This window comes from Jaculus jaculus, chromosome 17, assembly GCF_020740685.1.
Source record: "Jaculus jaculus isolate mJacJac1 chromosome 17, mJacJac1.mat.Y.cur, whole genome shotgun sequence".
Lineage (NCBI taxonomy): Eukaryota > Metazoa > Chordata > Mammalia > Rodentia > Dipodidae > Jaculus > Jaculus jaculus.
Window position 1 is genome coordinate 21,475,575 of NC_059118.1, and position 27,506 is coordinate 21,503,080.

The 27,506-nt window shown below is 43.0% G+C and overlaps 1 protein-coding gene across 3 annotated transcripts in view; it reads left to right on the plus strand.

Annotated features, from left to right (window-relative positions):
* Positions 1-27,506, plus strand: part of Atp2c1 (ATPase secretory pathway Ca2+ transporting 1) — a 149,240-nt gene that overhangs the window by 25,763 nt on the left and 95,971 nt on the right. The window contains exons 1-3 of one of the 3 annotated variants that reach the window (XM_045136553.1): positions 5,572-5,691; positions 6,115-6,330; positions 7,031-7,156. The exons of 1 other annotated variant lie outside the window; for it this stretch is intronic. In XM_045136553.1, coding sequence (XP_044992488.1) covers positions 7,145-7,156 — 12 coding nt within the window. In that variant the 5' untranslated portion in view covers positions 5,572-5,691; positions 6,115-6,330; positions 7,031-7,144. Of the gene's footprint in view, positions 1-5,571; positions 5,692-6,114; positions 6,331-7,030; positions 7,157-27,506 lie in introns of those variants that run through there. One more of the 3 variants, XM_045136554.1, reaches the window with a different exon arrangement.

Below are 27,506 nucleotides of genomic sequence, written 5' to 3' on the forward strand. Positions count from 1 at the left end.
ATGAGAACTTGAGTTGACTTTTGGTCATGGTACTGACATTCACTTTGTTCTTTCTTCGTCCTATCTTCAACTCAACAGTGTAATCCACTCTCATCTCCAAGACAGTGGAATGGTAAGATATACTAATGACCCCCACATTAGCACTCTAGGCCCAGAATCTGTTTAGTGGGAAAACGGAGTCATACTCACTATAAGCTTCTTACAAAAGCTCTAGAGAAGCGGCTTTGTGGTTAAGGTGCTTGCCTGCAAAACCTAAAGACCAAGGTTCAATTCCCCAAAAGCCACACAAGTTCAGATGCACAAGGTGGCACATATGTCTGGAGTTTGTTTGCAGTGGCTAGAAGCCCCAGGGCTCCTATTCTTTCTCTCTTTTTTTTTTTAAATAAATAAATAAAATTAAAAATACTTAAAAAAGCTCAAGAGTATACTTTATTTCTAACTTATTTTATTTATTTTTTATTTTAGAGAGATAGGGAATTGTTGTGCCAGGGCCTCAGCCACTGACATCGAACTCCAGATGCTTGTGCCACCTAGTGGGAATGCACGACCTTGTGCTTGCCTCACCTTTTGTGTGTCTGGCTTACATGGGATCTGAAGAGTTGAACATGAGTCCTCAGGCTTTGTAGTCAAGTCCCTTAACCACTAAGCCCTCCCTCCAGCTCTCAAGAATATACTTGAAATTCACCAGCCTAAGCACATGCTCTACCACTGACCCACATCCCTAGTCCTGGTGGCCACATGACCAGGTAGCACCTGTGTGCTTGCCTATGTCTGGGTCTGCACACCTATGGCAGCTGGAGGGAAACCCTGGCTGTTCAGCTCTGTTACTCTTCGATCTAGTCTTACTTGAGTCTCTTACTGATCCCAGAGCTTGCTATTGATTTCATGAAGGGCGTCCCATTGGACTGGGGTTACAGACTTGCATGACCACATCCAGCTGTTTTATGTGGATAGTGGGGACTGAACTCTCAGGCCCTTGTATTTGCATAGGAAGTGCATTTAATCACTGAGTTATCTTTCCAGCCACAGACTTAATTTTTATTTATTTATTGGAGAGAGTGAGAGAGAATAAGAATGGGTATACCAGGGCCTCTAGCCACTGCAAAGGAACTCCAGAAGCATGCACCACTTTGTGCATCTGGCTTATGTGGGTTGTGGGGGTTCAAACCTGGGTCCTTAAGCTTTGCAGGCAAGTGCAAATCATTGTCATCTTCCCAGCCCCCAAAAATTGAGCTTTGAAGGTTATTATAAGTATCTAAGACAAAATTTTAAGTGATTTTCTAAGTAAAAACATGAAACTTTTGACATAATCCTTTTCATTGCTCCAATCTCATTGTAACCAGCTAATATTCCAGTCTTGTTGTATGATAATCTTACAGTGCTTGGATTTTATACCCTGTCTTCATGTACATTTTTAGATTTCTACTACAATCTTATAAGGAAAAAGAAGGGCATTGTATATATGTGTTTGTGTATGTATGCAATTCACATTTATAGCCACACATATACTAGCCCCTTTCTTATAAGCTGAAGAGGTAGGATGCTTGCATGCCACTTCATGGAAGGGTTAGTTTGGAGATATTGTCACACTATTCAAGGAGGAGATGCTGACACAGGGAGAGGGCTTCTGAAGCAAAAGATACACGCATTCCCTACTACAGTGGCTTGAATGGAGTTAATGCTAGGTTTTTTGCACAAACCACATGCATATACATAGTGTTAACTTTTGCATACACAGGAAGTTAAAATTGGTAGCACTAATGTTGGCTAGTTTCATGGCTTGTTGGGAGTGGTGTTGTGGTACAGAACTGAACATCACTCTGTGGGAGATGTTGATGTTGAGGCTTCAGTTTTGTTGTTGTCCCCAAGCCTAGGAATTTCTGCAAAGATGGGCAGTGAATTACTAACGAAGAATGTAACAATTTTTAGGTTTTAAAATGGCCTTAACCAGTTTCTTTTCTTTTCTTTTCTTTTCTTTCTTTCTTTCTTTCTTTCTTTCTTTCTTTCTTTCTTTCTTTCTCTCTCTCTCTCTCTCTCTCTCTCTTTCCCTCCCTCCCTCCCTCCCTCCCTCCCTCCCTCCCTCCCTCCCTCTTTCTTTCTTTCTTTTTGCTTAGCAATAGTAGTGATGGCATTATTTTAGCCAACCAAAAAAGTAAAATTTTAGTACAAGACACTATAGATGCTGTAAATATTTTGCGGTACTCATGGTCACATGTTAATCTTAGGTGCAGGGTACAATAGAACATTCGAAAAGTTGCTTTAGATAAAATGTTTTAGTGTTAGCTGTGTAGCAACACTTAAGGTCCTGGGGCTCCGTCCCAAGCACCAGGCATGTGTGTACACACACACACACACACACACACACACACACACACACAGTATCAGCTAATTAATCCAATGACTAACTTCACATCATGCAATGACTGTGTGAGTCCATATGTTAGTATCAGTCTTTATGTCATGCAATCTCGTCAGTTACTTGTTTTTAAGATGATGCTGCAGTAATGAAGTTCAGTAAGTACTAGTGACTTGCAAACTCATTTTAACACTGAACAAGAGATAGAAAATTTATTGGGGGGGGTGAGGGAGGGACTTACCATTGGATTTTTTTATAATCATGGAAAATGCTAATAAAAAAAAATAAAAATAAAAAAAAGAAAATTTATTGTACAAATCACAGGCTTCTAATGCCATGGGGCAGACAAAAATGCTACCAACCTTACAAATGGATTATAGATGTAACACACTAGAAACCTAATTAATGGTGTACTTTTAAAAAATATGTGTATTTTATTGGCTAGGCATGGTGGTGCATGCCTTTAATTCCAGCACTTGGGAAGCTGAGGTAGGAGGATTGCTGTGAGTTCGAGGCCAGCCTGTGATAACATAGTGAATCTCAGGTCAGCTTGGGCTAGAGTGAGACCCTACCTTGAAAAAACAAAAAAAAATTTTTTTTTTTAATTTGGAAGGATAGATAGATAATAGATAATGGGCATGCCAGAGCTTCCAGCCACTGCAAATGAACTCCAGATACATGCACTATTTTGTGCACCGGGCTTTACATGGGTACTGGAGAACTGAACCCAGGTCATTAGGCTTTGCAGGCCAGTGCCTTAACAGCGGAGCCATCTCTCTAGACCTGCTGGTGTACCTTTGAAAGGACCCTCCTGAATACCAGCTCGTGGGGTGTGTGTTCCACGTTCATGATTCACAAGGACAGACAGAGATTCTTGGGCTTACTTAACAGGGTTTTATTTAACATTTGGAAAGACTGGTGCAGTTTGAAGTGAAAAGGAAGAGAAGCTTCTGGGCAGAGGACTGAGACAGGCAGAGAGAGAGGGGGAAAGAACAGAGGGAGAGAGGGAGAGAAGGGGGAAGAGAACAAGAGAGATTGAGAAGCAGTAGCAGCAGCAGCAAAGAGGAAGGGGTGGGCCCCCAAGGAAAGACAGGGACTGAGAGAAGGGGTGAGGGCCCATGCACCTGGGGCAGGGAAGCTAAGAGTGAGGGCCAGGGAGAGACTTTTATGGAAATTGACCAGTGAGGGAGGGGGCTTGGGTGGTGGGCCTCGTCTTGCCTCCTTTTTACCCACAGCTATCCTCAGTGACCATTCTTAGAGCTGGCCCCAGAATCCCAGGCCTAGCAAGGCCAGGCGGTAGAGGAAAGAGAGGGGATGCGTAGAGAGCTCTGGGACTCTAAACAGGAGGGCCTGTTTTCCTTTTTGAGACAATGTTCTAGGCTGGGCTGTCCTTGAGCCTACTGCCATTCTTTTCTCCCAGTGCTGGGATGAAAGGCCGGGCCAAATTTCGTTTTAGGAAAAAAAAGAGAGGGGGGACGGCTGGAGAGATGGCTTAGCAGTTAAAGGCGCTTGCCTGCAAAGCCTAAAGACCCAGGTTCGATTCCCCAGTGCCCACTTAAGCCACATGCACAAGGTGGCGCATGTATCTGGAGTTCGTTTGCAGTGGCTGTGGGACCTGGTGTTCCCTCTCTAATAATATACATATATTTTTTATTTTTTTGCTCTTTCGAGGTAGGGTCTCACTCTAGCCCAGGCTGACCTGGAATTCACTATGGAGTCTCAGGGTGGCCTTGAGCTCACAGTGATCCTCCTACCTCTGCCTCCCGAGTGCTGGGATTAAAGGTGTGTGCCACCATGCCCAGCTTCCTTCTTTCTTTCTTCTTATCTATCTATCGCAAAAGAGAGGAAAAATAAAAACAGGTAAAATGAGAAGCTGTCCACATTTTTTATTTTTTTTAAATTTTAGACTAGCTTAATTTATTGAGGACACACACAGGATGTCAGTCAACTCCTTCCGTTTGTGTTGAATGCGTGGAGAGCCCACTGGGCTATATGTACAGGACTGAAATAAAGGAAGCATTATCTGTATAATGGTTCTAAGTGTCAAGGACGAAAAATACCTGTAGCATGGTAAGAGTTTTCTTTGCCTTGGGTAGTTGGTTGGGGGTTGGGAGGCTCTTCCAAGGATGCCCTGGAACTGATCAGGTGTAGCTCTGCCCTCTAGTGGGTACGGGTGCGAGACGACACGGGTGGAAGGGGCTGACCGTGCTCACTGAGCTTACCATCGGCCCCATCAAATAGGGGTCCAGTGGGGGGGGAAGGTTCACGTGGAATAAAAGGACCCAGCTAGCGGGGAATGGCAATTACGCTTCGCTCGCAAGACCACCGTTTTTTCTTTTTAAGTTGCAGATCCAGCTCCCCGCCCCCCACAACTTCTGTGGTTGCACACACTGTGGCCTGAAAAAAAGCTCGGGCAGGAAAGGAGTCCTTGGTCCCCCCCCCCCCCGTGCTTGGCCTGACCCTCGCCCTTCCCATCCCGCACCCGGGCTCGGGTGCAGCGCGCCCCGTCACGGGGACAGCACTTTGGGAAGCAGCCCCACCACGTCCCGGGCCTCGCCGGAGCACGGCAGCGAGCCGAGCAGGTGCATGCCGACGGCGGGCGAGGGGGGGGGGGGCGGGGGGCGCGACGCTGATGGAGACGTCCGGTCCCCTTCCCCTGGGGGGCGGGCGGGCACTCGGGCTCCCATCGGCGCCGCCCAACACCGAGACTGCGACGGTGTCCGTCCGGGTCGAGGTGACGATTGGGGGCCACGGCCACGATCGCGTCCCGTCCGTGTAGCTCGACCTAACCTCCACCCCCGCGGCGAGTTGACTCCGACAACCCCCGTAGCTCCCCGTTCCAGAGAACGTCCATCCCGCGTGCGCGTGCGCGTGCGCGTGCGCGAGTGGAAGCCCGCGGCGGGCTCGGCTCCCTCCACTTCCGCCCCGCCCCTCCCCGCGCGCGGGAGGGGCGGCAGTGCGCATGCGCGCGCGCCTCTCGCAGCGGAAGTCGTCGCCGCGGCGACCCGGGCTGAGGGGAGGCTGAGGGGGGGCGGGGCGGGGCGGCGCGGCGGGGCGGGCGGGGCGGAGCGCGGCGCAGGAGGCGGAGGCGGGAGCTGAGCGAGCGCGGCCTCGCGGAGCCGGCGGCTCGGACCGTGCCGGGCGTCCACCAGCTCACTCCCGCCGCCGCCGCTGCCGCCGTCGCCTGGGCTTCCCCCCTTCCTCCCCTTCCCCGCCCGCCCTGCCGCCGCCGCCGCCGCCGCCGCCGCCCGCTCTCCTCGTCGTCCTCCTCCGTCCGCCCGCGAGCAGCTTCCGTCTCGCCGTCTTCCCCTCTCCGAGCAAGCAGAACCCCGCGAGTGAGTCCTCACGGCTCGGAGGGTCTGGGGACTTTGTAACGGGGGAGGAGGGGGGAGATCGCGGCTCTTAGCTCCTTGCCGCTTATTTCTAGAAACTTCCAGGTCCCGCGGGAAGCGGTGATGGTGGAGCTGCTGGTGGTGGTGGTGGTGGTGGTGGTGGTGGTTGCGGGGTTGGGGGGGGCTCACGTCCGGGAATACATACACCCCGCGGCCCGGAGGGCGTCTCCCGGGCGCCGCCCCGCCGCGCCGCAGGTGTGAGCTTGGGGTGGGCTGGGGGGGTCGTTGCGGGGCGGCGCGGGATGGGGGTGGTGATGAGGAGGATGGGGTGGGGGTCGGGGTGGCTCTGGAGGTGACGGCTGGGCGGGGGGAGGGTCGCCCCCCTTGCCCTCTCGTCAGCGCCGCTTCTCCTGGTTTCTCTTGCAGATGCTGATGCTGCTAAGGGGTGGTGGGAGCAGCCGTGGGACGTGTGGCCGGGAGCGGGGGTGACAAGCCTGGGATTCCGGGGGTCTTCTCTTCCTGGTCCTCCCTCCTCTTCCTCCTCCTCCTCCCTCCTCCTCCTCTCTGTTCCCAGTGTGGCCGCGGCTGACACTAAAGACTTTGTAGCCATCCACCCGAGTGCAGTTTCGATGGAAAATGAAGGTAAAAAGCCCCTGGCCAGATGGGTTGCAAAACGCGGAGTTTGAGGGTGTGGTGGTCTGCTTTATAAATTGTCTCTCCTCTCCCACCCCAGGCTTTTTATTTTCCTGATTTTTTTTTTTTTTTTGGTTTATTGATCTTTTTTTCTTTCCTTTTTTTGCATGGGAAGCGCCCGAGGATTTGCTCTCCTAAGGGTGTCTAGCCTTCTATTTTGTTCACATGGGCATTTCGGGAGGATTATGGTTCTGCTGGGTGACAGCTTCATTTTGCTTTCCTGGGAAATTCCTGTTTTCTTGAGCGAGACGAATGGAAGGGAAGTTTTCATTTTAGATAGCATCTGTGCACGTTCTGAGAGCCGTTTGAAAGGAATCACCCGAGGGAAGGGGAAATGGGAAGGGAAGGCAATGGATTGTATCGGTATATTTGCATATCAAGCTCTGTTACTGTGTATGACTGGAATCACAAAAGAAAATGTTTTTTTTTTTTTTTTTTTAATTCCGGCTTCGGGAAGACGCGTTGAGTTTAATGAAATCTTCCTGAGGCGATATACCTTAAGTTTCCACCCTATTTCAAAACATAATTAAAGAGGCTGACAGTGGAACCTGTTTGTCCATGTTACACATTGTATTTGGACGCATTAGGCTGTCACTCACATGTTACATGATTGCCTTGACCTTATTCAAACACTGCTTTTCATACACAGCACTGATTTTAAAGAAATTGTTGAATAATGCCGTTCTGAAGTAGTCACGCTTCGGACTGACTTCTGGTTTGTGTGTGATCATCGTCTTCTTTCTCCTTACTTAACCGGGTTGTCATGCTAGAAAAGGTACTTAAATGAGAGTTTTCCTTTACTGTTTTTTGGGGGGCTTCAAAATCTGTCTTGCAAGAGGAGCTACAGCTAGTTGCTGGCTGCTTTCAATGTGTTTTTCCATTGTGGAGAAGGGGAATGTGATTGTCTAAGAAGGACTGGTCATTTTAAATTAAATGTTTCTTGTAGATGGAGTCATCTGTTTTGCTATCATTTCTGGGGTGTGTAGGAAAAATGACAGGCATGATAATAGTGCCCAGTTTTATTCTGGATGGTTAATTGGGAGACATTTTCTGAAATACCAAATTGTAAGTGTAGAGGAGTTAACACTGATTGGGTCTCGAGGAAAGCAGTGATGTTTGTGTTTGGTGGTGTGGGAAACCGATTTTCTGAGCCCCATTCCTCTTGTATAGATCTAAGAAAGTCACGTCGGTTTTGCATGAGACAGTGTGAAATACATTCATAAACTTGTTCTGCATAGAACTGTCGTAAATAACACCTAAAACACACTGTGTGCCTAACTGTACTTGAACTTCTATTTTCAGAGTGTCACAGATGTAAGAGAGTAGCCTGAAGTGGGAGGGTCTTGGCTATTGCTTTTCTTTCTGGATGTCTTGGGAAGAAGAGGATGAATAATAAAGATGACTCTCATCTACTGAGGTGGAAGAGGGTGCTGGTTAGATGGGAGCACAGTGCACGTTTGAGTCTGTATTTCATGGCCAAATAGGAGTGATGTGGCTTCATGACAGAAGATGCAAATATACTTGTGGAGCTCTCTACCCCATTACTTTTGACCACCAAGATTGTTTTTGTTAATTTCTTGTTTCAATGTTTTTTTTTTCTATTCAAATATGTCCAAAGGAACTTACAATAGCCTAGAAATCTTGAGCACTCGACCATCTTAGATACATAGATATTTCTTGCCTTGTTATAGTTAGCACCCACCTTTGACTCTCATTAACAGCTTAGAAGCCAAAATATCTTCAAATCTTGCCCTAACTTAGAGCTTCAGACTTCTTTAAGCCTCTGTTTCTTCATCTGCGAATTGGGATTGATAATGTGCAGCCCACAAAGTCGAGATTGAGAAGCCCACAGGAGTACTGTCGGGAGGGAGGAATGGCAGTCTAGGGGCGTGGGCTGCGGCGCTCCGCGGTTTGAGTGCCGCTTACTTCCCCGTCCCTGTGCACGTTACTAGAGCTTTTTGTGCTTGGGTTTTGTTTTTTTTCTCGTCTATGGAAGTTAGGATAATGACAGAACCTACCACCTGAGTTTATTGTAAGCATCCGACATACGATAAGTACTTAAAACGTATTATAAATAGTCTGCTGCTGGTGATTACTAATGTCACCTGGCATCCCTGTTGTCGTGACAGACAGTTGAATGTTGGGAGGGGAACAGTAGAGGCCAGGATGTTCTGCAGAAAGTTGTCATTAGTTGTGATGGGTGACGTTAAGGGATATAGCTTTAAACAGAGAAGAAGTTAGGGTTCTGCCAAGAAGCCAGGAGCTATTATAGGAAGGCAGGTAATTTTCCCTATCCTAAAAATCTGACAGCACTGTGTTTAAGCTTTCCCAGCTTCTAAGTGAAATCATCTGCAAATGGAGTAGTGCCTCCTGGAGGGCTGGTGTGGTTTGTGAAGTCAGCAGTGGTTGAGACGGCTTTGCTGAGTGAGTGAGTGAACGGGGCTGGTCCTGTTTGGAGAGGCTGGATTGCAGCAGGTTGTGGGTGGGTGACGGTGGCTCGCAGAAGAGGCTGCACGAAGCTTCCTGGAGCGCTGTGTCTACGGTGCTCACATTCGGCCGGGGAGGGCTTGGCTTTATCCAGCCACTTCCTTCAGCAGTGGTGCTGTTCTTGTTGGTGCTGGTGATGTGATTCTTCTGGACCTTTCACCTAGCTCACTTAACCTGTCAGGAAAGGGGGACCAGTTTTTAACCACAGACTCCTCATGCTTCATGAATTGTTTCCTGCCAGACACTGGGAGCATTTGAAGTGTTAATTTCTTGGAATTTCAGGGATTACTTCTAGGCGTTTACTTGTTGGGATTTTGTTCAGATCCTTTGGAAGGCCTTGTTGCACATTTATTGCAAGTCTAAACAATTACCATGTAGTAACCTGACATGCATGGGTATAGCTGTTAGCAGCTCTTAAAAATTGTTATGCTTAAAGGGTTGGCTTATTAGAAAAAGTATTTTACAAAGTTTTTTTTCCCCTTATCATTAAAGGTTTATTTTTTTCTAACAAATTTGACCTTTTCTCAAATAACCACCATGTACGTGAAATCTTTGGCCAGTGAATACCAGTGTTGCCATGTTCAGGATATTGGAACATAGTCTAAAATTACAGACAGAGCTGCTACACGTACAAAACAACCCTCTTACCTGTCTTGACACCATTTGAAAATTAAGTATTTGTGCTTATACTTTTAAAAAATATTTATTAAATCTTTAGGTGTGGAAATTGTTTATTTGTAGTATTGCCAGTAAAATACTCTCTTTACTTTATTTTATTTTTTTGAGGTCAAGTCTCGCTCTGGCCCAGGCTGACCTGGAATTCACTATGTAGTCTCAGGGTGGCCTTGAACTCATGGTGATCTTCCTACCTCTGCCTCCTGAGTGCTGGGACCAAAGGCATGCTTTAAAATACTCTTAATCAGTACTCTGAAAAAGCCTTGAAAGTAAAGAGATTGTGTATTTCATAGCATTTTTTTTTTAAACGGCAGTAATTTTAAGTCTGAGGAAAGATGTTGCAGGGATTATTTTTAGCATTAGCCTTCTGACAGTTGAATCCCAAGTACTTGATTTGTCTTAATATATTCTTGTCATTCATTTAATGTTAGTAGAATTTTCCTCTGTTAACTGAGACAGGGAAACAAAATAGTTTACCAGGGAACACACCCCAAGGCCTAAGGCTAGTTTTCTTTCCAGATCAAACTTACTACCCATGATGTGTTTTACAAGGTTAGATTTTGATTTAAAGATGGAAGGAATGCTATGACTTGCTGGTAAAGTTAGTGGGGGCCAATTTTAAATTGCACTGTTGTTACATGTAATATCTTATAGATACTTTAAGGATGAGATTGAGAGGTACCCTACTGTTACTCTGTTAAAATACATTCTGTATATAATGGTTTCAGGCATCAGTTGTGACCAGGCTGTTTTTCTGCTTTTGTATGGACAAGTGAAAGGCAGGAAGATTAAAAAAAGGATGAGTGAGATCTCAGGTTAATGCCATAATTTCATCCTGTAAGGGCTTCTTTTAAAAACTCAGGAGTGATTTATAGATTTCATCTTGAATTTTCATGGTCATATTTTGTGCTTGTTTCTTAATGTATATGTATTAATGTGTCTGTTGTCTGTAGGCTTTAAGTTACTGTTGACAGAAGTGTAAATCTTAGTATTACAAGTTAAAGTTAATTATGGTGAATTGGGTTAGCTTAGGCTAAATATGAAAGTTTGAAATGTGAACAGTTGTCACAGGTTAGAGGTATTAACTAGTATAATAATAGAAGGGGTCAGATTCATTCTTTTTTTTTCTTTACTCATGTTGTATATGTATGTGTATGTTTGTGTGTTGGTACACGTGTGTGTATGCTTGTGGAGGTCAGAGGTTGACATCCTCTACTATTACTCCACTTTATTTTAGAGGTGGGGCTCTTGCCCAACCTAGAGCACACCAATTAGACCAGACCAGCTAGCCAGTGAGTCCTAGGGATCTTCCTGTCACTGCCTTCTGAATATTGAGATTATAGGCATGTGCCACCACACCCAGTATTTACATGGGTGCAGGGGGTCTGAACTCAGACCCTTATGCTTGTGTACACACTAAGCCATCTCCCTAGCCTCAGATGCAGTATCATGCAGTGGCTGTATCTGGCATCTAATTTAAGTCTGCCTTTTTTCCCCCCATCACTGGTATCACCTGGATATGTGTGAGCTGGAATTATGCAATCAACCTGCTAACTGTAATTGCTTAAGTCTTTTGGCCTGACATTAGGTCATTTCATAAATGTGCTGACCTAAATTTGTGTCCCCCAACGAGAAACTGTAATAGGTTAGCATAACATTCCTAGGAAGCTCTGAGACTTTTGAGGCAGCCTTGTAAAGAGTGAATTTTAGTACTATGTAAAATAAATAACCTGATACAGTTGGAATGGTAGCAGGACTCTAAATATTGGATGTATTTGCAGCTCTGTACTATTGCTTGAGGGTCAGCTCTTTGCAGGGAAAACTCAGATATAACCTGAAGTGGAAATATGTAGGATGTCATCTATTGACATTTTTTTGAGTATTGCTTTTTTTTTTTTTAAAGAGTTTTCATTAGATTGTGAATTCAGAAATTAGATTTTTCTTGTTGTCCTCATGGTGTCTTAAAGGATAGAGCAGAGAGCTGGGGAGTAGCTCAGAGAGCTCGGTGCTCCTGCCTGGCATGGGCAAGGCCCTGGGCTGGATTCTCAATACTGTAGAAGCAAGATCGGAACAGCGTGAAGTGTGGTGAAGTGTTAGAGCAATGTCAACTTTAGAACAGGCTCTGGCTTTCCTCTCCTCTCAGGAGTGTTTAACCTGGTGTACATGTAAGTTAGCTTTTTGGTGGTGTAGTACATCCACATATGTTGTGATCTAGTCCTTGCCTCTGTCCTCCCACCCCTGTGTGGACAATTACTTTGCTGGATTTTGTTTGGCTATTTTTGTTTCCTCAGCAGAATGTTTGCCTTACCTTCCTTCATCTGGGTTTCTACATGGGTAGGGGCAGAACTATTTGCTTAAGGCATTGTTTGGGATTCCTGCCTCCCTTCTCTGTTGAGTGCCATTGTTACAGTTCCTTGGAGCAAGCTGGCAAAAAGCCTTTCATAGCATGGGTGCCAGAAATAGCATGCAACTCACTTAGAAGTGGCATGTAAAAGTAATCTCTTCTATTTCCTTCTAATGCTTGGGAGGACTGCTAGTTACTGGGAGTTGATATAGGTCTGGTGAAACGAGTGTCTGTGAGCCAATGGGAACTTCAGCTTCATTCCTACCCCAGAAAAGGATGAGTTGTCTGCCAGCGACTCACAGGGCTGTGTATGGAGAGAAATTTTAAATATTTTTTTTTCTTTTTGGTTTTTTGAGGTAGGGTCTTACTTTAGTCCAGGCTGACCTGGAATTCACTATGCAGTCCCCAGGTGACCTCACGTTGATCCTCCTACCTCTGCTTCCCGAGTGCTGGAATTAAAGGTGTGCACTACCATGCTTGGAGAGAAGTTTTAAATAGCACTAGCTGAGTTAGAAGACCAGGGCTGAAAGCCAGCTCTTGTGTGTAGAGAGCTTTGGGTTGTTCCTTATGCAGATGGAATAGGGTCTGGCACGTACCTATGGTTAGTTGAATGAAAATATTTGCTTTCACTCTTAACCGAAGCTCCCATTTGGAGGCAACTTTGCCCTCTAGGGGTCTTTTGGCTATGCCTAGAGACGTTGGTTGTCGCAGCTGCAGGAACCCTGCTGGCATCTGGTGGGTTCTGTGTACAGTGGATACAGGTGCTGGCAGGACAGTTGCTAAGCAATGACGACTTCATTTACCTTAGTTGATGAGTGTGTTTAGGGAAATCACTTTTTCTGGACGCAGGTTGGATATATAGGAAAGCTATAGTTGCTTTTATAGTCTCTGTTTTTCTAAAGGTTTTATTAAATTGTGACTTTATTCTACATTGTTTTGAGGTTTTTAGTATTTCATGATTTAATAGTAGACAAAAAATGTTTGAAAGGTTAAAAGTTTAGCTTCTAGTCATCAGAGCTGAATTCTTTTTAAAAATACTTATTTTTTTATTTGAGACAGAGTGGGAGAGAGGAAGAGGCAGGGCCACTAGCCACTGCAAACAAACTCCAGATGCATGCGTCACCTTGTGCATCGGGCTTGTTGTGGGCACTGGTGAATCGAACCTGGATTCTTAGGCTTCTCAGGCAAGTGCCTTAATTACTAAGTCATCTCTTCAGTCCTAGAGTTGAATTCTTAATTTTACTTCTTAGCTTGTCCATACACTATAAATACTTTCTGTTGTGCTCAAAATTGTTACGTTTGAAAGTGATTTTACTCTTATGAAATCAGTTTGCAATATACCAGACTACTGGAGTCTGTAATATTCCTTCCCATTTTAATCCATTTACAAAATTCCCAGTAGACACCTCTTAGATATCAGAAGTGATGATACATTTAATATTAGCAAAGAAGTTCTCATTCAACTTAGAGCTATAGGGTTTGAAATTGATATTTTTTGATGCTATTAAGTGGCTCCCCTTACACCTGTAACCATGTAGGTCAGTAGGTTCACAGAAGAATGCCACAGTAGGGTCTGGCTTCTTTTTTTTTTAATTTTTATTTATTTATTCATTTGATAGAGAAAGGGGGGAGACAGAGGGAGAGAGCAAGAATATGAATGGGTGCGCCAGGGCCTCCAGCCACTGCAAACGAACCCCAGATGTGTGCGCCCCCTTGTGCATCTAGCTAACTTGGATCCTTGGGCTTTGCAGGCAAACACCTTTACTGCTAAACCATTCCTCCGGCCCATGACTGGATTAAGGGTTTAACTTGCTATATCCTGTAAAATTAAGCTCACCAATTAATTGCTTTATGAAGTGAATGTTGCTGACCATATCAAAGCTAGGAAGGGATCTGACATTTGTTACAATTGCTGAATGAGAGGTGGCATAGATTGCATGCAAGTGATATCTCTAACAAAGGAGGTTTAAAAGTCGTCTTGAACTTTCCTTCCTTTCTTTTACCCCCTTACTGTGATGCTACTAGCAGAATAATTGCTGCTGGCTGAAGTTCGGCTGTGCAACCTTGCATGGTCTGGAACTCACTGGAACAGGCTGGCCTAGAATTTTTGGAGATCTGCCTGTGTCTGTCTCATGAATGCTGTGATCACAGGTCTGCACCACCTCACCTGGCTATCTGGAAGCTTTAAAAACATAGACACATTTTTAATGTGAAGTAACAACAGAAAAATAACAGGCTTGAAAATATGTAGATATTATGACACATCGCTATACCCAATTTCTGTCAGGACCATGAGTGATTTATGTGAACTGATGTACTAGTAAGTGAAGGATTATGCCCACCTTTTAACTTTATCACCAAGTGTCAGTGGTATATAATTTCCATAGTGGCAGTATAATCCTATTGTAGTTGTTGTATATAATCTAATTATCAAAGAAAAGCTTTTTTAAAAATTGTTTTTGTATTGCAATAACTTTAGACCTCAATAAAATGTACAACAATAGTAGATAAAGTTCCTAGATATCCTTTGCTCAGTTTTCCCTAATGCCAGCATTTTATATAACCATGGTATAATTATCAAAACCAGGAAATTCACAACTATAAAATACACCTTATCCAGCCCAGGGGCCAGTTCAGGATCCCACCTTCCATATCGTTGTCACTGTCTTCTTAATTTCCTTTCATCTGTTATGTTTTGTCTTTTTCAGTCCATATGTTGAAAAGAGTACTGGTCAGTTTTAAAAAATATCCTTGATTGGGTTCATGAAGTTTGCTCATGGTTAGTATGTCTTATGACGGGTCAAGTTAAGGTGGTGCCTACCTTGTCTCTCCGTTGTAGTCACTCTCTTTGTAATTAATACATGTTAATTTTGTCTTTTTTTTTTGTAACTTTAACCTTCCTTTGGTGGGGAGGTACTCTCAATCTGCATATGTCCAATGTGTTGTCATACTGTCCACAGGCTACATTTTGCATCTATCAGTGTTTCCTGCAGGTAACTGTTAACTACTGCCAAGCTTGAGTAATGGTTTTCTGTTACTCTTATTCGTCCTATATTCATTAATCCTGCTTTTTTATTTTTTAAGGAAGTACTGGTCCATGTCCTCTGTTTGTTATTTACTGGGCTAGATGGGTAGAACATTTGTTTACTTTGCAGGTTAGAATTGAGAATGTTTTTGTTGATCTGGTCATTCTAACTTTGGATTTTCAAGTTAGCTTTGTGTCCTTTCTATAATGTTCTTAGGTTTTGTGAGCACCTATATACTATGTGGAACCATAGCTTGTTCCAGATGCATTTTGTATTTCTTTTTTTTTTTTTTAAATTTTTTATTTATTTGGGAGCGACAGACACAGAGAGAAAGACAGATAGAGGGAGAGAGAGAGAATGGGCGCGCCAGGACTTCCAGCCTCTGCAAACGAACTCCAGATGCGTGCACCCCCTTGTGCATCTGGCTAACGTGGGATCTGGGGAACCGAGCCTCGAACTGGGGTCCTTAGGCTTCACAGGCAAGCGCTTAACCGCCAAGCCATCTCTCCAGCCCTGTATTTCTTTTTTGTTGTTATTTGAACAAGCCATGGAATCAAATGATTTTCTCAAGGAACTGGAATCATGTTTTGGAATACAGCATCTAGAAACCAGAATGTGGCTGCAGGTGTGCTCAGTGCTGGTGGGTATCTTTTTTTTTTAAAGTTTTTTTGTTTATTTTTTTTTATTTATTTGACAGTGACAGAGAGAGGAAGAATGGACGGGCCAGAGCATCCAGCCTCTGCAAACGAACTCCAGATGCGTGTGCCCCCTGTGCATCTGGCTAACGTGGGTCCTGGGGAATTGAGCCTTGAACCAGGGCCCTTAGGCTTCACAGGCAAGCGCTTAACCACTAAGCTAGCTCTCCAGCCCCCCCCCCCCCTTTTTAATGCAGTCTCATTCAGTTGAGTTAGAGCACGGATAGTAACATGGGTATATGCGCACACATGTATGGGTGTGTATATGTAAATGTTTTTATTTATCTGTTAGCTTCTGTACATGAGAGAGAGAGAAAGAGAGAATGGGCACACCAGGGTCTCCAGATGCATGCACCACCTTGTGCATCTGGCTTATGGGGTCTTTGGGAGTTGAACCTGGGTCCTTTGGTTTTGCAGTCAAGTTTCTTAACTGCTAAGCAAGCCACCTCTCCAGCCCTGTACATAAGTATTTTGAGTGCTGTTGATGGTACTAGTTCTAACTTTGTACTACAGGGTTTATTCCAGTCTTTTCCTACTCCATCCTTTTTCTTTGTTGCTGCATCTCTGCAGTTCTCACTGACTGCTTTTTTCAGTCCTGGTCATACTGTACCTGTATGACAAATACATTTTAAAGTAGACTGCACTGTCTTTTGCTTTGTAGTAAGGCAAATTCTGCTTTCCAAAGTCACTTCCCTACCTACTTCTGTATTCACATGTAATAAAATTTGGGTTCAACTTGGTATCATTTATTCTATTTTAGGTTCCTCCCACATCTGTTTGATATTATTTCATTAATCATTTTGAAGTAAACAGTGACTACTCCATTTATTTGTAGTAAAAAGCTCGTCTGAAAAGGACTGGATTAGTTTAATGTTATGCAGAGTTAGTATGGCTGTGCCTGATTGCAGTTGTGTTTGGAAGAGCTGTGCTTTGGCAGCCGTTCCCTTGGGCTTGCTAGCTTGGTTTCTTAGTTACAGCTCTCTATCTCACCTCTTCTACACTGGGGAGTCACATCATGGCTTCCTATCTGCCAGTGCTGAAGGCAGCCAGTCTCCCAAGTGACTCTTTCTCATGGATGTATTGTTTCCGACCCTGACCCAGAGTAGCTTTGGCTGAGTACTCAGGTGGTTCTCTTGTTGCTGTAGTAAATCATGCTTTATTTGTGGACCCTATCCTTTTCTTTCTTTCTTTTTTTTTTTTTTGAGATATGAGTAACACATAATTCTGTATTTTAAAGTGATAATTTAGTGTCTTTTTAGTATATTTGCAGAATTGTGCATTGCCTTGACTTCAGAGCATTCGCGTCCTCTCCAAAAGAAATCTCTTGCCTGTTAGCATTCACTTCCTCTTCTCCCCTTCCCTGCTCCTAGCGACATCAATCTACTTTCTGTCTCTGGGTTTTTCTGCTCTGAGTATTTTATTCAAAAGCAGTCATATGACATGTGACCATTTGTATCTGGGTTCTTGTACTTTAGTGTGCTATTCTCAGGGTTTATCCATGTTGTAGCATGTGTTAGTACTTTTGTTATTTTTGGTGGCTGAATAATCTGTTAAAAGGTATACAATATTTACTCATTTATCAGTTGATAGACACTAGGCTGTGTTTGTACTTTGAATTCAGGCAATTATAAATCGTGATAATGAGAACATTTAAGAACAGATTTATGTCAATGTATGTTTCCATCTTTGTGTGTGTTCTTAGGATTGGAAGGCCCCAACATCGTAAGGTGATTGTTTTTAGTTTATTGAGGACTTGTGTAATTGCTTGCACCGTTTTTCCTTCCTACTAGCAGTACAAGTAGTAATTTCTCCACATTCTCTCCAACACTTCGCTGTTTTCTTCTGTTTGAAAATTGCCCCCTAGGGAGTATGAAATGGTTTTACATTATCATTCTGATTTACATTTCCCTCATGACTGACGATATCAAGTATTTTCATGTGCTTATTAGCTATTTGTAGATCTTTGAAGAAATTCAGATCTTTAACTACTTTGTAATTTGGTTATTTGCTTTGATTTTTTAGATGTTTATTTCATATACATATGATAAATATTATATATAAAATATATCCTGGCTACTGGATAGGAATTATCCTGTACCTGGTCTTGTATAAGATTTTATTTCACAGATGTTTATTAAACACTTATCAGAAATAAAATTTTCAAATATTTCCCTTATATTTTTTCATGCCTTTTTTTCAGTTTTGATGGTGTCTTTTGTATCATAAACTTGAAGAAAATACTTTATTTATATATTGGAGATAAAGAGGCAAATAGAATGTGCGTGCCAGGGCCTCTAGCCATTGCACACGAACTGCAGACGCATGCGCCACCTTGTGCATCTGGCTTTACCTTGGTACTGGGTAATCAACCTGGGTCCTTAGGCAAAACACCCAAGCCATCTCTAGCCCTGTATCGTAAACTTTTTTTTTTCTTTGAGGTAGGGTCTCTCTCTAGCCCAGACTGGCTTCGAACTCACAGTAATTGTACCTCTGCCTCCTGAGTGTTGGGATTCAAGGCATGCACCACCACATCTGGCTCAGAAACTTTAAAATTGTGTTATAGGTCTTCTTTTTTTCTTTTATGTTTTTGAGTGGTAAAGGAAACTTTCTGATTAAAAGTGTTAAATTTATTTAACATAATTTCAAGTTTAGCTCTTATACTTGATCAGTTTTTTTTTTTTTTTTTTGCCTTTTCTGGAGTTTTTATTACAACAGAGAGAGAGAGAGAGAAAAGGGAGAAAGGAGGGAGTAATAGGGGTGGAGGGAGGAGAGGAGAGAGAGGAAGTGTGTGCCAGGAACACTTGATTACGTTGAAAGCAGGGTGTGAGGTAAAGTCCATATATTCATGTGCAGAGAATATGTCTAGTTTTCCCAGTAACATGTATTTCACAGACTAGTGTTCTCCATTGAATTGTCTTGGTACCCTTGTATGAACCATTGACCATACTAACTTCTCACATCCCACTTGCCCATCACAGTACATCCAAGTGTTCCTTTCCTTGTGGGCGGTGCATGGAAGCTGCCAAAACCAAAGGAAAAGGAAACTCAGATGGTTTCCTTTATTGTTGGAGCTAGCGCTGTGCCCCTTATCAGAAATTGTGTTCTCTTATAATTCATAATCAATGCTATTGAGTTCATACTTAATTTTTTTCTTTCCTGGTCTGTGCCTGTGCTAATGGTCTGCCTGTTCCACATTATAACTGCAGGGCATATGTGTGCTTGTTCGTGAGTATGGGGGGGGGTCTCTTCCTGCTGAAGTCCCTATTGCTAAGCCCAAATTATGTCATGGAGAAAGGAGGTCGAAGGTAAGAGAAAAGAGCCATCCAAGTCATCGTCATGCAAGTCCTCATTCCTTGACAACTGTGTAACATTGCTCCTCTCTCCACCAGTAATTCACAGCTAGAGATGCCATGCCTTGCTTTAACAAACTCTGATCCCTTTTTATGTATGGAATACACCTGAATTGGTACTATTGAACACAGAATGGCCAAACCCAGTTTTTGAATGTGAATGCATTTTTAGTTATGTAAAACTACATGATCATTAGCCTTAAAACTCCAAAGAACAAAACGCTTTTAACTTTCACAGGACACTTTCATTTTAAAACGATCAACTGTTCACTTTAAAGAAACTGGATGAGATGTGCATTTTTATTATTCCGTCTAAACCATTCATGTTAAAAAATAAGAAGTCCAGGCCTGAGCAGGTAACGCAGTGGCAGAATGCCTGCACAGTATGCACAAGGCTGTAGCTTTAACCCCAGCACTACAAATAAAGACAAGACACTCTTAAGAGCCTAAGACTACTGACTGGCAAGTCAGCAGGTTACACGTCACCCCACCGGCAGGCAGAGAAGGGAAGAGCAGAAGAGCAGCAGTAAATGGAGTGAGGCAGTGAGCAGGCATGGATACTGGGTGTTTCACTTGTGTTGCTAGCATCATCAATCCCAAGAAGCCCTTTGAGGAGGCATTTTTACCATTTTACAATTGAGGAAATTAAAAATTAAACTAGTCATTGGCACCCAAGATAAAAATAATCTAATAAAACTAATATGTAGTATGCCCAATGATCTGAATCAATGCCTAACTCTCAAATATGTTTTTCTCAACTACTGTATTGTATCTAAATTAATCAGGTACTACAAAAACTTTGAGAAGTAAATCAAGTTCAGGATTAATTTTAGTCTGGTGAGACCAGCTTTATGATCTGAAAATAAAACTTTTAAGTAAAAGCAATCTCCATGCCAAGAAGGTTCTCACTCTCCCACATCTTCTTTTCCCAATTTTAACACTCAAACATTCAGTAGATACAGTAGATGATTTTTGAAATTTGTGACTAGAAGAAAAACATGACCACTTAAAATCGGTAATATCTAAGGATACTAAGACTGCACAGTGTTAGATGCCATTAAGACATTTGATAAATGCTGTTACCCGACCACACTAAAAACCCAAAGGCAAAAACAGTGATTTCCGTTAGGTGAGCTGACAGTACTCATGAACTCAATAGCATTCGGTATGTCAGCAGGCTGCCTTCTCTTTAATAATCTATTGATAACTCAGATAAAATACTTAAATATTAATTCAAGGTGGCACCAAGGCAGGCCTCATGGAAATAAAATTCAACTGAGCTTATCAGACTGCACCAATGAGTGGTGCAATATATATTCCACCTCCATATTTACAAGAGCACATACATACGTCAAGAAAATGTAAAATTACTATCCAAAACTAACTGCTGATGCACCAGGTGCTAAGGCTCCAGAACACTAATTAGATCAACATCAGGGTATGACTTGTCCACCATCTAAACAGCCATAAAGTACCTTCAGTATGACTTTATTGCTACAAAGGCAAATACCACCCTGTGCTGCATTATGAAAGTGTAGCTTTTAGACCAAGAAAGTAATGAGCTCAGAATACCTTAGAATACCTGACGCATACCTTGAGGAGTGTATATGCAGTTTAAGGTATTATTAGCGGCTGCTCCAAAACGTGGCATATCACAGTAACATTTTTGGAAATGAGGTTTAAAAAAGGTTGGTGAGAATTAACATTTGGATTGAAAGAGAGAATTGTAATGGGTAGTGCCTGACCTCTAATTTGATTTCAACAAGTTTCTAAGAGTGCCTATGACAGGAACCTTCAAATAGCTTTTAAACTGTTATAAAAAATGTGACATTCTGTCTCCATGAAGAATAAAACCAGGGGCTCTGTTGGTGAAGTGCTTGGCATGTAAGCATAAGGACTTGAGTTCAGGTCCCAGCACCCATGTGAAGCTGTGAAGACAGAGACAGGAGAATTTCCAGACTTAACTGGGCAGCTAGTCTAGAGGAGTCATGAGTTCAAGGCTCATTAAGAGCCTCTGCCTCAAAAAATACGATGAAGAGTGATTAAGGCAAACACGTGATGTCAACCTCTAGCCTCCGCATGCGCACGCACATATGCACAGACTCACCCTACAAATCATACACATGCAAAAAAATAAAAAAGAATGGAGAATAGGATCAGAATCAGCAGACAGGTTCCCAATCACTAAAGGTTTTGGACACGAGGACACTGGTAACCTTTTTACCTGGGTTGCTGTGGTCAAGTGCAGGGAAATTTTTACTGCATCTTTTTGCCTGTGGTATAGACTGTGTGCAAAAAGTTTCCAGCAATGAATTAGTAACCTCTGCTACAGAAGATATTGTCACATAGTTGACATCTGTGCTGAATCATATTTCCAGATCTCAGATCCAAATAGCAGTGGCAGAATTGGGCTCATATGCAAGCCCGTTCTCAAATATTTCTCGTGTATGAATTAAAAACTGGAACAATCAGGACTGCAGGTTTTGCCCAGTGACAGAGCACTGGTTCAGTATTCATGAATCCCAGGGTTGGAACCTCAGCAGCATGAAAACCGAAACAAAACTAACAAAAAAATGCTTAGCATAATCACAACTAAAAAAAATTGCATTTGTCTCCATTTTGGCAATGCTTATGAGTGAAATAAAAGGTTCTGAATGCTATTAAATGTTTGCACTCAAATGCTAATTCTAATCCATTTGCAGCAGAGCAGTACAAATGACATAAAAATATATTTACCTCTGGACACCATAACCTTAATTATGCTGTCATTTTTAATGATTTACAAACAGTTAAAACCTGCCAAGCAAAGAGTTTGAGATGCTCAGTCCTGCTGCCTAGCTGAGGCTCTGTCCAGGACCTGATGACTGCTGAGTGAGGCGTCTGTCTCCACGTAAAACCCGAAGTTCTTCCTGATTGTGCCACGTTTAATTCATCCACGAGGCCTCTTTAACTGTCGCTTGTGCTTTGTCTAGTGCCTGCCATCTTCTGTGCACATCAGTGTTTCAGTTTTTGAGTTTTTAATGTTTATTTCTTTATTTGGGTGGGGGAGGGAGCAAGAGACAGATAGAATAGGTGTATCAGGGCCTCCACCTGCTGCTGACGAACTCCAGAGGCATGAGCCACCTTGTACATTTGTCTTACATGGGTCCTGGGGAATTGAACCTGGGTCCTTTGGCTTTGCAGGCAAGTGCTTGAACCACTAAGCCATCTCTCCAGCCCGTTTTTGACTTTTAAAAATTACAAATATAATCACAAAATAACTACAACCTGGTTTTTGTTTTTTTGTCCCCCTCCCCCCCCCCCCTTGAGGTAGGGTCTCACTGTTGCTCAGGCTGACGTGGAATTCACCATGTCGTCTCGGGGTGGCCTTGAACTCATGGCGATCCCACCTCTGCCTCCAGAGTGCGGGATTTGGAGTATGTCAACACACATATGGATCGGCATCATCCTTTGTAGTGAGCCAGGAGCACTTCATTATATGTAGCACCTGAATTTTTAAGTACTTCTCTCAAAAGCAAGGCATTTATGTTGAGTTCCTGTCCTTTGCTACTGCAAACACTGCTGCGGTGAACAGTATTGTACAAAGCTTCCCCCCTCGTGTGTGTGTGTGTATGTGTGTGTACGTGTGTACAGGTTATACTCCTGGAGGTTACTATATGTATTGGTAATCCTGATAGCTTTTAAATTGGTCTCCAAAGGGTTTTTATCAAATGAATCTCCATCAGTAAGCAGGAGTTTCTGTCTTCCCTACTAGCCAAGGGTAGGCAACACTACACTCTTAACTGCTGCCAGTCTGAGGTGCTAGTACCTGCCCCCCTATTTTTTGCACCTGTGTGTTCATAAGCATGAGCATGCATGGATGTGGAGGAGACCAGAGGGCAACTTCAATTTCTCACTGGCCTGGGGCTCAGCAAGTAAACTAGACCAGCTGACCAATGAGTGCAGAGACCCACCTGCCTCTGCCTCCTCAGTACCGCGATTACAGCCATGCACCATCTTGTCTGGACTCTCTCTTTTTTCCCTTTCTTTCTTCCTTTTTCTTTTTCTTGGTAGTACATAGGTAATGTGGATTGAACTCAGGTCTTCGTGCTTAACCCACTGAGCTGTCTGCACAGCTTGTTCTGACGTGCGCCTCTTCACTGGGCTTGAGCAGGTTTCATGTATCTTCTGCCCGTCTGTTACCTCTCGAGAGGCTTCTTTATGTCCTTTGCCCTTTTCCCTACAATTTACTATTTCTCACATATTTACAAAGCCTTGTGTAAGAAAGTAACCCTCTGTCATTTATTTCAATTATTTTTATAATAAGTTTGCAGTTTGTTACTGGTTTCCCTCAATCACTATGATTTTGATTTTGAAATTTTATGTCGTGCTTATTTTTTCCAGCTTTTTTTGGTTCATTCGTTTGTTTTTTTGAGGTAGGATTTTACTTTAGTCCAGGCTGACCTGGAATTCACTATGTAGTCCAGGATGTCCTCGAACTCATGGTGATCCTCCTACCTCTGCCTCCCAAGTGCTGGGATTAAAGGCATATGCCACCATGCCCGGCCTTATTTTTCCAGGTTTATATTTTCTCCAAAGGTCAGCTAGTCGTCCTTATTCCATCATTAAATCATTCTTTTCTGCAATCAAGTCATTCCTTATGGAGGCAAACTCAAAACTTCTTATTTTTGTTCTTGTATAAGAAAATTGAATTCCCAGTATAAAGGACAATTCTGTGCAGTGTAGACTAAAATAATAGCTACCCCTTTGCAGATATGAACAAGCTGATTCTAAGGTTCACAGAGAAGTGTAACGGACCTATAACAGAATCTTGAAAACAGAAGTTGAGGGTCTCCAAAGTTTCAAAATTTCCTACAAAGTAATGGTAATCAAGGTGGTGCGGTGTTAGCAATCGGCATTATAGACACACTTATCAATGGAACACAAGTGAGAACCAGGAACAGCTGACTTGGAACTGGGGAGAGGCATCACAGGAAGGAATACGTGGAGAGCACAGCAGGGGAAGGATGTTTGTGCCAGCATACATCTCCCCTCTGGAGATCTGCAGGCGGTGCAGCAGAGGAACTGGGTAACATGCCTTTTCTGTGTAAACCACTTACTCTGTGTGAACCACTTACTCTGTGATTGTTGGACTTTATGTAGCTAGCCGTCTTTAAGGCATTGTGAGTCAGTCCACATCCAGTTGCCATTAAATAAATGGGTTATCTTACTAATATGTGAAGGGTAGCATTATTGAGGCTCAAAAACGCTTTTGACTTTACTTACTTTTTTGTACTGGAGAAGAAACTATGGTCTCATGCATGCTAAGTAATCACTCTCCCACTGAGCCACTCCCTTCAACCTGTGAAACAAACTGACTTGTGATAAATAGCGAAGTATTTAAATGTAGCTAGTTAGGATCTTATTTTATGGTCTTCTAGTGACATGGAACCATTGGTAACAATGATTTGTTAGGGAGATAGGTTTATAATGTATTTGTAGTAGAATTTTGTTTCAGAAATGCAATACCAGTTTTTTTTGGCTTTGGGAGAGAAACTGCTAGTACTAATGCAGATAGAGTTCAGGTAGACTGATTAATAGAGGAGAGAACTGTCTGAATCTCGTATAGCTTAGCCTGCTGTTTAACTTGATTTCTTAGTTTATTCTCTCTTTCATTCATTCATTCTTTTTTTTTTTATTTTTTATTTTTTAAGGTAGGGTTTCATTCTAGCCCAGGCTGACCTGAAATTCACTGTGGAGTTTCAGGGTGGCCTCCAACTCACAGCAATCCTACCTCTGCCTCCCGAGGTCTGGGATTAAAGGCATGTACCTCCATACCTAGTTGATTTCTCAGTTCTTGGCTATTTTCTCTTGTCCATAAAAACACAAAAGTGGTGTGTTCTTGCTTCAGCATTTTTGCTGCTTTTTTACTTCCCTTTTTCATTCATGATGGGGACTGACTTTTCTAATCATGCCTTTTGTTGGTATGTACTAACTGAATTCTCTTTCTGGATTGTGTCCTGGAAGCAGCTAAGGTCAGCCACTGCTTAGCAGAAGCAGAGTGGTGGATTCTCTAAAGAATATACTCAACCAGTGAAGAGAGGATTTTTACCTGCAAACGAGTAATAATGTGACCTTTCATTTAGTCAGACTTTGGATTTAGTTGGATCACGGGCGGTTTGCAGTTGTATTCAACAGACAAATCCAGGAATGACTGCCAGAGTCTATTTCCAAATCTTGCTTTAAGAGCACTGTGTGCTGGTAATTGAAATGTAGCATTTCTTTTCTTTTACTTGGAGATTAAAACAAAACAAAATGATAGAACTTGGGATAATATAGGTGAATTTATTTTACTTGCAAAAAGTTATGTTAAGGATATTTTGGTAGGACGACAACATAAGATCGACCTAGTTAATAAAATTTTAAATGTACATTTGGTGACTACAGATAGAGCACATAGGTGGTCATTAGAGTTCATTCATTTTGCTTGTCTGGCCATACCTCCCTCTTCCTCCCGTCCCCAGCCCTCGGAAAGCACATTCCACTGGATTCTCATGAATTCGACTCTTGTGGCTGTCACGTGTAAGGGGAGCCATGCAGCATTTTTCCTTGAGCATCTGCCCGTTTTCCTTACTATGTCCTCAAGATTGGTTGTGTTGTGAAGTTTGTAGAATTTCCTTGTTTTCCTCAACTGAAGCACTTTTGATCATAAGTGGTGCATGGAAGTTTAAAACTGAAGTCCAGTTTATCAATTTTTTCTTCTGTTGCTGGTGCTTTGATACTATGTTCAGGGATCAATTGCCAATTTAAAAGTTATAAAAGTTTACCCATGTATTTTCTTTCACCTCCTCACCACCCCACACCAGAAAATGTTTCATGGTTTTCTTTTCCCTTCCCTCCCTCTCTCCCTAGTTATTTTTGGTGGTGTGGGTATGGTATATGCACGTGTGTGGACAGGTGCATGCACCCATCTGCACATGGAGGTCCGGAGAGCATCAGGTGTCTTCCTCTATCTATCGCTCTTGTACTTTTATTTCCTTGAGAGGGAGTCTCTCACTGAACCTAGGCCTCTATTTTCAGACTGGCTAACCAGGTACCTCCAGTGAGTCTGCTGTTCTCCCCGCCTGTTTCTTGCAAGGGGGAAGGCAAGTGCATGTGTGGCTGCAACTAGATTTCCTTGTGGATTGAACTTGGGTCCTCATGCTTGGGCAGAAAGCTGTCTTACCACTGAGCCATGTCCCTAGCCCCATGTGGTTTTACCCATTTTGAGTTAATATTAGGCATAATTCAGTGAATTTTTTAGTTATAGCTAAGATACACTGCTCACTTCTTTTTTTTTTTTTAATTTTTATTTATTTATTTGAGAGCGACAGACACAGAAAGACAGATAGAGGGAGAGAGAGAGAATGGGCGCGCCAGGGCTTCCAGCCACTGCAAACGAACTCCAGACGCGTGCGCCCCCTTGTGCATCTGGCTAACATGGGACCTGGGGAACCGAGCCTCGAACCGGGGTCCTTAGGCTTCACAGGCAAGCGCTTAACCGCTAAGCCATCTCTCCAGCCCAACTGCTCACTTCTTGCTAATGAGTGTGTGTGTGTGTGTGTGTGTGTGTGTTTGTGTGTTGGTCAGGACAGCCCGTAGCTTTATGCATGCCAGGCAGGTGCTCTGTGACCTGTATCTGTAACTCTGAATCGTTGACAGTTACTGTCTGAGGTTGACTTTGTCACGTTTCGTCATGATGTGCTTAGTTATTCAGTACCTTTTGGCTTGTGAAACTGAGCATTGCAGTTGTTTTTAATTTCTTCATTCTTAAGAATGACTCAAAACATGGGGACAGTGTGAGCAAGGATTGCTAAATTTTATTACTTAAAATGAAAATTTGGCATTGTAAAAACACAAAAGTAGATACAGTTGACTGGCTGTCTGGAGAAATTGTCTGCAACGTATTTACTGATAAAGGACCAAGATCCTGAATATGTAAGAACTCTAAAACGAGAAACCCCAATAAGAAATACATTAAATAGATAAAAGATAATTCCTATAAAATAATGAAAATTTACCTCCAAACATAAAAAGAAAATCCTATTCACTTACAGAGAAATGCAAATAAAAATAAGTGTAACAAGCCACCATCCTGTTGACAAAGCTGTAGGTGCCCGGCCCTGGTAAGAAGCCGCTGGAGCCTCCTTGAAGGGTGTCTGGCCGTGTCTAAGAAGACCCTGCGCACTGGAGAGGCACCTCCAGCAGGACGTGGATGGCTCATCTCACAGCTTTCAGAACAAGAGAGGTTTCTGAAGAGCTCATTGGTCCGGAATATATATTGTGGAGTTAGAAGGGTACTGTCTGTATACTGTGTAGTCCTGTGCAAAGATGGGGAGCTAAGAAACCACACACCAGCCTGCTCATTTGTGCGAAAGGAGACACAGAATGGGGACGCTAGAGGAGTGGAAGAGGGCCGTGCACTTCTGGTTTTACTTGCTTTGAGTCGTTTCAGCTATCAGAACTAAGTAATACACTGAATAAGGATGGGAAAGAGAGGAGGAGGGGTGAACATTCTAGATGGAACTTC